The sequence below is a fragment of the Melanotaenia boesemani genome, chromosome 17 (genome assembly GCF_017639745.1).
Source record: "Melanotaenia boesemani isolate fMelBoe1 chromosome 17, fMelBoe1.pri, whole genome shotgun sequence".
Lineage (NCBI taxonomy): Eukaryota > Metazoa > Chordata > Actinopteri > Atheriniformes > Melanotaeniidae > Melanotaenia > Melanotaenia boesemani.
The window spans coordinates 13,117,147-13,127,262 of record NC_055698.1 but is presented as its reverse complement, the minus strand read 5'-3'; the positions used below and the strand labels follow the sequence as shown (position 1 = coordinate 13,127,262).

Below are 10,116 nucleotides of genomic sequence, written 5' to 3'. Positions count from 1 at the left end.
CTTGACTTTGAACAGCTGAGAAAATGGATCTCAGAGCTTGGAACCCTAGGTGATCATCAGGGAAATCGTTTACAATGTGGATCATAAACAAATTTAGTGTCTGTAGTATTGGCTCCAGGCCACTTTACAACAGAGGACACTACCTTATGGCTAAAATAACCCTGTTGTTAAAATTGAGCTGACATCTGATAAATATGCATCTGTAAAATGCCAGGTTCAGCCATTAAAATACCGAACCATGTTTTTTTCTTTTAAATAGATAGGTTTAATGGCAAGCTGGATCTCCACTGAGTGACATGCAGCATGTTAATGTGTGTCTACCAGCACTACTCAAAAGCTTGGAAAGACATGCAGAGAGAAAGAGGAAAGGTGTATGGAGAAAAACACTGGAAAAGAGAATTTGGGGGTCCCTGTGCTCAGTGTGACAGACAACAGCAAGGGTTGTGTTGCCTAAGGCATAACATGCCCTACCACCATTAGCTTCCTCCATCCTTCACCTCTACTTCCCTCGGGCTGGCAGTAAAGAGCACAATACGTCCCATTTCTCTCCTCACACTGTCCTGTGCTCCCACTTCAACCAGTCACGCACTGTTCCATGCTATCCAGAGCATCCAACATGGGTTGAGTGAACAAGGAAAGAAGAGTTGAATGGCAGAAGTATCACCCTCCATTATGGAAGAGTACTGTTCTACAAAGGATCCTTAAGATGGGAGGGGAATGTGGGAGGGGGTGGGGTGCCCTACCAATATAGCTACCTACCACCATACAGCTCCACAACTGACCCAAAATTTCTATATACCATTTTATAACACTTGGTTTCTATAAGGTAAAGATAATACACCTAAACCATCTGTACTTTTGTCATGCAAGTGGATTTTAATAGCGTGCCTTTAAAACAAAATGAAATGTCAGTTGTAAATGTCTTGCAATGATAGTCTATTATTAAGTTCAGGAATATATACCAAAAAAAAAAAAAATGTGCTGGAAAAACTCCTGTAGACTCCAGGAAAGTTCTAAGCGACGTCTGCTACAGACCCTGGTTTTGGCGGTTGTTGGCTCGCCCAAGTTCAGTTTGAGGAGAAGATCCAGAGATCTAGAGTGCCTCTCCTCTGTCCTGCGGAGGTGAACTGTGTTCCCCCAACTTGATGGAGCTCAAAGCTCTGTCTTCTTTGTGTGAAAAATCCGGTGAGCAGAGCGGCGGTGAATGCATAGGAGTCTTTGAGGTGACAGAGGATGGATGCAGTTGTAGGAATGATGTGTCAGGAGCGGGAAGTGGAGTTGAGCTGGGAATGGGAGGATACCCTGACTGGAGGTTCTGTGGTCTGTGTAGTATGGAGTCCAAGTGGCACATTGTACTCTGTTGCTGGGAGATTGTGAAAGAAGAGGAGGTTAACGGTATGAGTGGGTCTGTACAGATGGATTCAGACTTAGAGAAGGATGGTAAAGACTGGGGAGGGTTAGAGGGGTGCAGGTATGTGTGGTGTGCTGGAGAGTAGTGCATGGGACAGACCACTGCAGGTTGTGGAGCTGTGGACATGAAGGTCTCCATAAGATGGGCTATTCTCTTCATGACCTGTCCCAGCTCAGCCACATCCCTCTGGATGGTCCCCACCTGGAAAAATGAACATGTATTTTGTTATTCTGACTGGGGGATGGGCTACTTGAATAGACTTACAGGCTTTCCATTTCTTTTAATTATGCAAAAAGCAATGAACCACATTGAAGAAAAGATCAAACACAAGCAAAGTGGATACTCAACACAATTTTTAAAGATATGTATTTACTATAATTTTAATACTTCTGGTCAACATTTGAATCTTTGAAATATTTTGCACCTGTATGGAAGTTGTTCTTGGTGGCTGGACATTAAATGTGCTGATCATTTAAAAATGTAAAGCAATTTTATTTTGCTGTTCACTACTTTGTTTCTTTGCATCATAACTTCAGTTACTGCTGGTGAGAATGGTAATTTCCTACTGCTGCCTCGTGTCAAAAGCATTCAAATGATGAAATGCAGTGGTTTCATTTATTTGACTAAAAGCTAAAGGATTAAAGAGTCAGAAAATGAGCTTTTCTTCTCATTGAAATCAACTAATTCAAACAAGTATAGTACTTTAGTACCACGTTTAGGGGGGCTCAGTGTGGACTCATGTACTCTAATATTTAGAATGATTGTCATTGTATATTTATACTACAAAAATTATTTTTGTTAAAAGAATATCATGCTTATTGCGCTGTGTTTAATATATAAGCAAGCTATTTCTGAGTTTCATAATTCTTTAGAATAGTTCAGCATACATTCATTAGTGGTCTGTCACACTCAATATGCAACATCTGCAATAACCCAGCAAATAATTCAAGTTCCTTATGGGTGACATGTCTAAACCCCACAAGGAATTTGACGTATGACCTCTATTCCTATTTCTCCTACGTCCAAGCTAACTTTTGTGGTTATATAATAACATCAAGATTTTATCAGGAACAAAAGGCCCTTGGATTTACAGTACAATCAATTTGGTATTCTCAGGTCAGTCATTCTGTATCAAAAATATGTCTCCCATCTGATGTTTTTGGAAGAAACATCAAGCTGCCATCATCAAGCGTTACATTGAAGAGGTGGCTGGTGATTGGTTGCGCTCTGCACATGGCATGTCCACTGAGCCCTGCCAAAGTGCCATCTGTTTCTGCCAGTCAGAGCAGTCATGACCATTCATCTGGCTGATGACGCTCATCAGTGCAACTGGATGCACATCACCACTCAGCAGGGCACAAATTTCCAGGTGTGAAGGACTCCAGCCACAAGGTGATCAGGCTGAGTGCACAAGTATATTGTGATTGCAACCAACCAAATCAGGATGGTAGCTCCTGTTCTCTCTCTCAGTTTAATGGAAACACATTACAAGGCAAACATGGCAAGCAATGCAAAAGTGCATAACATTTGTGAAACTTCTAGATCTGTAATATTTTGTTTCCATACTTTCCATAAAGAAAAATTATTAATCCCCTTCTTTCACATTTCTCACATTTCTACCTTCCTTTTCTCCTGGGTCTAAACTCTCGATCTGATAAAAATAGAAAAGCTAAGAGTGGCAGGGCAGTCCAATCTGACACGGTGTCAACATGATTTTTGGGCTCCCACGTTCAAGATAACTGTCTGTGGACATGCTCAGGCAAAACAGTATCAATGGATGACTTGAACCAGCTTCAGCTCCAGCTACATACAATATAAACCAGGAATCACCAAGTCTGGACTTGACTCAAATCACTAAGTCATTAAGAGGCTTGTGCAGAACTTGACAACAAGCTGTTTAAGCACCATTTCATTTGAATCAGGAGTGTTGCAGCAGGGAAACATTTAAAACCTGCACAACCTTGGCCCAAGAGGTCCAGGTTGGTAATCCTTGCTATTGACCTTCAAAAGTTGACAATAGAACTTTACGTCCAAAGTGTCAGAATAATGTTAATGCTAATTGTGAGAGCTATTAAAAAAAAAAAAAACCCAATGGGGGGAGAAGGAGTAGCACTAAGTAGCCTGAACAAAAACACATTTCCACATTTGAAACACTTGACAGAGGGGCATGTTTGCCATTGTAATGCATCACCTGAATAAGGAGACCAAATACTATAGCTCTGAAAGCAAAATGTTTTCCAATTATTGTTTGGCCTCTAATATTGGCCACTCAGATATTTGAACCTCCTATGTCATATTTCTCCATATTTGTTAATGTTGTGCCAGTGGGTGACAAGTGCCTGTGACAATGGAGTCTACGCCATTATGGATATATTAAATGCCTTTGACTTTATGTAACAAACAGTTTTAGGGGAATATTTGCACTTTGTTAATTAGATTTAGGTCATACACAAATCATTCCGGAGCCCCACAATTTTCCAGCTTACAGACTGAACAGAAAAAATGATAAATGCTTCAAGTTTACTTTCATATTCAGTTTAAAGTTATTTGCATTTATTATATAGACCACTGTTCATTATCAAAAGTGGGTCACTACTGCTGAGCATGCAAGTGTGTGTGCCACTCAGCAAGTGTTATGTGTATCCTCTTCCTGTAATTATGGGTGAAATGACTGAAGAGGAGCCACTCTCATTGTCCCAGCTCTCCTGTGTAGGTGTATGTTATATTTCTTCGACATATAGAGGTCAAGCTTCTCTTCAGTCCTATTAATACCTTCGTCATCTTCCACTAGAACACACCCCTGTTCCCAGCCTTTCCATCTTCTGTGGTGATCGGTGTGGTTGGGTTCAAGTCAAAGAGCAAAAGCAGGAGGTCACAGAGCAAAGCCGAGCTGCTTTACACACACAACCACAAAACTGGTTTTTCATTACAATGTGGGCAGGTTAGTGTGGTTGCAGCCAGAATAAGAATGGCTATATAACAGTGAAAATTGCCAATTTGTGTTTTGTTGTTAAATGGTATGGTTGCATGCGAACCAAGATAAATAAAAGAAAGAAAACAGAGCCATTAGTTTGCTGATTTTGATTAAAAAGCCTTGGTGCCATCGTTTTTTTTTTTTGTGTGTGTGTGTGTGTGTGTGTGTTTTGGTTTTACCAGGGATATTTAGTTGGCTGTATGCATGTCACACCAAATGGGCTAATGTCACTACAAATTGAAAAAAAAAAATTGGGATCTTCTTCCAGTTAAATACATTTGAAATCATGTTGTATGCGACACAGAACATACAATGCCCTTATCAGTCATGTTGTCGTTTGGTGTGTGTGTGTGTGTGTGTGTGTGTGTGTGTGTGTGTGTGTGTGTGTGTGTGTGTGTGTGTGTGTGCATGGTTCAGACAGGGCTCAAATCAAACACTCCTTTTCATCCCCTGTAGCGATCTGGTGAGGTTGGATCCAAGTGTGGATTAATAACCAAACTACCATGCTGAGGGACTTCCTGTCAAACATTGGTAACCCACAGAGACAAAGGGAGTACAACAGAGCAAAGGAGTTTAGGTGTGAATGTGATGTGTCATTGTCTTTCACCATCCTCTCTTTTATTTGTTCTTTTTTTTTGTTTTGTTTTTGTTTTTACTTCTTCCTTCTGTCAAGAGAAGAAAAGTCAAAGGGTTTAATAGCTACACATTTTTTCTTTTGTTTGATATTTTTCTATGTTTGCGTCTCTCTTTTTTCTCTGTTGAACAGTCAACTCATCTCATGACACACGCTGAAGCTTAGCAGGGGGAAGCAAACACTCCTCCTCACCTGCCAAAAATCTAATGCCAATTCAGCCATCCGCCAATCAAACCATAAGGTGCAGCATGAGAGTCTGTGTGTGTATATATACACATGAATAGTGTTATACAAACTAATAGATGGTTTGAAGTAAGATGAATAAAAATCCAGAGCATATCAACTATAAACAACAGTCATGTGAGAAATTTCCACAGATGGCTTTCTGTCTGTGAAGAGTTAAAGAGCTAATTTATTGTTTTATTCTCTTTTCTTGGTTCATTACTTCTCTCATTCTTTCATCTGTCTTATGCCTGACATGCTGATACAGCCATATGGCTTGTGCTTATTTAAGCCCACCTGTCTGTCTCTCTGTGTCACCACACACACACACACACAAACTCACACTCACTCATGTTTCCATTGTTTCAGACAACATTAGATTGGCATACACTTATTTCCAGAAGTCTTACTGTTACGCTCTTCAATTCAATACTTGCTCCTAATCCTCATCTTAAACCAAACCTTCAACCTCGATTTGCAATAAAAAGGAACACACGCATGACTCCATAATGAACACACTCACACAAATGCCTACCTGCTGGCCGAGGTGTTGGCATTGTTCTCTGGTCTCCTCAAGTGTAGCTGCTAGTTCTTCTGTGCGGATGTGAAGCATATCTGTGACATATTAAGAGGTTATAAATCACTTCAAGCACCACAAAGTACAAATCTTTTCCCCCAAAGTTACAATGTGACGGCTCTTGATGAATTCTGTGGGCACTGAAGTATATTAATCAGCCTCATTACTCTCAAGCACTGCAGGGTTTTGGATGTGAACATTTTTCACAGGGATTGCAAATGTTATAAGAAATAAAGTGTGCAAGATGTATCATGAGAGGACCTTTAGTGGATAGTGACGTACTGGTTGGTCCACTGACAGGACAACCTTGGACGGTAGAGAAGGAGGTCTGGGTACTCTCTGTCACCTCACTGTCTTCAGTACCATCTACTATCCTGCACAGACAGAAATATTTGTGTTATTGTATGCAACAAAGCAAGGAAATAAAATAAAAAGGAATCTAGCCATCTAATCATTATCCCACCCCCACATAATGCAAAATGTCATAATACATGATATAATTTTGTACTAATAAATTAGTAATTACATTTCTGCTGACAGACTGTCCTAAACTTTACACTCTGGAACTTGAATGTTGTCATGGTTTTACTAGAGAACCTGGACAGTTTGGTCAAGCTTTTTACACAGTTAGAGGAAATGACTGATGCCTCTCAAGTGTGGATTTCTTTGAACTGCCATTTCTTTTTGAGCAGATGGTCTTTTTTCTTATAGTATCAATGGAAAGGTTTTGCACCCTTTTGACTTTCTGCATTTTATATTTCAGATTCATCTTAAAAACAATTTTTTTTTTTTCCTGATCAATCTACACAGTGCAGAAATGAAGGAGGCAGTAAGAAATGGCTGACACAATGTCTGACTTTCTAGCAGCTGGAAAAAATTTGACAGTTTTTTCACTGCAATCCAAGAAGGAAAGGGAGAAATTCAAGAAGTAGTACATATAAGAAGCCTTGAGTACAAGCTTCAGTATTGAGGTGAGCACAGCATATTCACACACAAGCAGAGATTGTTTTCATTGTAAGAGCTGAGTTTTGAAGGAGAGCAGGAAAACATCTAAGTGAGACAATGAAAAAAATTTCAAACTGAAAAACTAAGCTCTTAATTAAATCAGTGTACCACCATACTCGTGGGTTTTTTTTCTTCTTAAGGGACTGTTAGACAAGAGAAATATACATGCAGGAAGATGTAGAGCAATCCCGAATAAACACTCTTTGCCAAAGGATGCACATTTTCTTAGGATTGAACAAAGGTTTACATTTGAACAGAATGATTCAAGGCTTACTCGCAAGAAAACAGTTCAAGAAACTGACCCAAGTAAAATGTGATACTGAACAGAGTAGAGCACCACTAAAGAAACCCTAAAAATAGCAGTGCACCAATTACATCTGTAAGAATGGGAGAAACTTCCAAAGTGGCAGTTTGCCAATCATCTATAATCATTCCAATGCACTGCTTGAAGGGTCTGAATACTCGGCATATTGTTTAGACGTTGAAGTAGACTATAAAGACAGTTCTTTTGGCTTATTGTGAAGAACTGTGTAGACTAAAAAGAGAAAAAAATAATAGATGCAAGTTGGACAACTTTCTGCCAACACTTGAGATTCTCTTTACATCTTTGTTGAAAAAGGAAAAAAAAACTTTGGATAATATGTTCAAACTGAAAAAGCAAAAACACAGAAGTTAATAAACAAACATGCCCACTCAAACCATTAATTCAGCGGCAATTAAACTTGGTTTTTTTGTAAAATATGTTGACAAACATGCAAAAAAGATCCTTACAAACTCAAATGCAAATTTTAAGATAATTCGTTCAAGCAACTGCATATAATTCAAGTTATAGGAAAACTGAGCTGCCACAATACCCAGAATCTCTGCAGGATTAGTGCTAAAGCACACAAAAATACTGCACCAAGCGATAAATGGTAGTGGTAGCTTCATCCTCTGACTGTTGTCCTTTTTTCTTTTAGATATGCATGTTGGAGGCTACAATAATTCCAGACCAGATAAAGAACAATTAAAAGAAAACACTAAGAAAGCCTAAAAATACTAAAGATATTAATTTCCATGATATATGTCCATAAATGTTATTTTAATATAGAGTTGTAAATCTAAGGACAGGGCACTATTAGAGTAGCTCAATTTAATTGCTGTTAAATTATATGAGAATTCACCTTCCTACTTATACCTTTAAAGTTTACATATTAACATATTAAATATTCTTGGTTTAATATGTGCACAAACTAAAACAACTCCATTATGCAGTTTAATACAAATTGAAGGTTTTACTCCACATTATAATCAGCTGCTATTTTCTTCTTCCAACACTTATCGTAAACATAAATCAGGTTTTTATGCATTTGTTGATCCTCTATACTTGACTGTCACACACTAAACCATTGTTAAAGCAAGGATGCTCTAACCTTTATTTAACTGTTCTACACAATATTAAAATGTTTGCCAGTTCTGACCCAGATGATTTAACACTACTTTTTATCACATGGTATCTAAAAAATGATGAAAACAGACATTAAATCGTTTCATGGAGACACAAAACAGTACAGTTAAAGTATCAGATCCATGGCGATTAACTCACCTGGGACTGAGGTTGAAAGGGTCCAAAGTAGTGAGTGTAATTTCTTGGATTGTCCTCTGAGATCCACTTGAAGTCTCTACCAAGGTCTTCTGGCTGGGTTTGCCAAGTGGAGATTTCCCACCAGCTTCCCTGAGGTTCACTGCTCGTTTCTGCTCCGACAACATGTACACAGACATGGCCTCATCAAGATCCTGGTCTTCTGTATCCCTCTCTGGTTCGTCCTGCGCCTCAGTAATGGAGAGCTGACCCTGAACCACTTGCCCATTCCTTCTCACTACCGACTAAAAAAAAAAAAAAAAAAAAAAAAAATCAAGCGCACGGACACTAATAAAGACTTTTGGGATTATACAAGCAGAGGATCAACATGACATTAACTTCCATTTAAGTAAATGTGCCTCTTCTACGAGGAAACTTGTAATGCTTAATTTTCTGTGACACACTAAATGTTTCTATAATATTTTGTGTTGCTTCCTCTGAAGATGCTGTAGCTGAGCTCTGCTCAAAATGACCTTAACTAACACAATGACTTTTTTCCACACATCAAAATAAACCCATGTCTTGTGAATGTCATGCTGGCTTTAGGACCCCACCAAGATGCCTCACATCAACAAAGCTGTAAAGGCAACAAACTACAGTACAACTATTTACAATTAACTATTATAAATACATTGGTCAAAGAACTGCATAATGGTGCTGCTAAACTGCTTAGCATTGATCAACTGCTAAAGGATGACACATTCTGGTAATAACAGTAATAAGATCCACATTCACCTATTGATCAGGGGCAGCTGGTCTATGACCCATCTGTTGCAGACAAAAATACCACCAGTGTAAAGTTAATGGCTCATAATGATGAATTGATTCTGTTGTAAAATATCTGAACAGCTTGACAGCATGCAGAGCTGTTCATCACCCTCCATTCTGCTGGCCTCATGATTAAATGATTGCAACTAATTTTGTGAAGAATTTAACTTTTTATTCACCCAAGTTCCTCATTAATTAATTAAGTCTAAAAGAGTGATAGTGTTCATTATTATTGATAGCGGTCTTCTACAGAGTAACCAACACTGTTCACTCAATAGAAAAATTGCCTTGTACTTTAAAGCTCATTTGAATTTAATGTTTTTTTTTACAGTGAGCTGACATATCATCGATGAGTATCAGTAATTAAAGTGAAGTTATCATGAGTTTTTTGCATTAATGGGACCTGTCTAAAAGCAGAGGCAATGACTTTAGGATATATAAGTAATCACTTAGTGAGTGTGGCTGCAAATCGGCACCTGAGTCTCTAGAGTTGTTGTTGGCAGTCTGGCCTTGACCTAAAAGATAAGAAGAAAGGAAATACACATTAAATCAACTGCAGGAAAAGCAATCATCATGTTACCTATCTTTTCTCAGCTTTAATTTACAGAGAAACAATTTCACAAGGGTCGACCGTTTATTTTGGTCTAAATTCAACACAGAACTATAAAAAGTAACTGCATTGCTTACAATGAGGAAGTAAAAGAATATTATTCATCATAATATATTGATACTGTTAGGTTAAGCTATATACAGCACAGTGATGGGCACATAGTGTCGAGCAAGCTCAACATTTCAACCTAAACAAGTTTCCATCCTTAGCTGCCTTCACCCATCTTCATTTAAACTCTGCTCTGGCCTGGGATTTGGGCTGCCTCTCTGCACATTAGCTTCATCTAAAAGCCCT

At 38.6% G+C, this 10,116-nt stretch overlaps 1 protein-coding gene across 5 annotated transcripts in view; it reads right to left on the bottom strand.

Moving 5' to 3' along the window:
* Positions 1-613: 613 nt before the first annotated feature.
* Positions 614-10,116, bottom strand: part of kcnh8 (potassium voltage-gated channel, subfamily H (eag-related), member 8) — a 73,218-nt gene continuing 63,715 nt past the window's right edge. Inside the window, exons 12-17 of one of the 5 annotated variants that reach the window (XM_041967359.1) lie at positions 9,689-9,727; positions 8,409-8,689; positions 6,080-6,192; positions 5,777-5,856; positions 1,511-1,612; positions 614-1,363 (exon numbers count right to left, since the gene is read on the bottom strand). In XM_041967359.1, the coding sequence (XP_041823293.1) occupies positions 1,094-1,363; positions 1,511-1,612; positions 5,777-5,856; positions 6,080-6,192; positions 8,409-8,689; positions 9,689-9,727 (885 nt within the window). In that variant the 3' untranslated portion in view covers positions 614-1,093. Of the gene's footprint in view, positions 1,613-5,776; positions 5,857-6,079; positions 6,193-8,408; positions 8,690-9,688; positions 9,728-10,116 lie in introns of all 5 variants that reach the window. The other 4 variants (XM_041967356.1, XM_041967357.1, XM_041967358.1 and 1 more) reach the window with 4 other exon arrangements.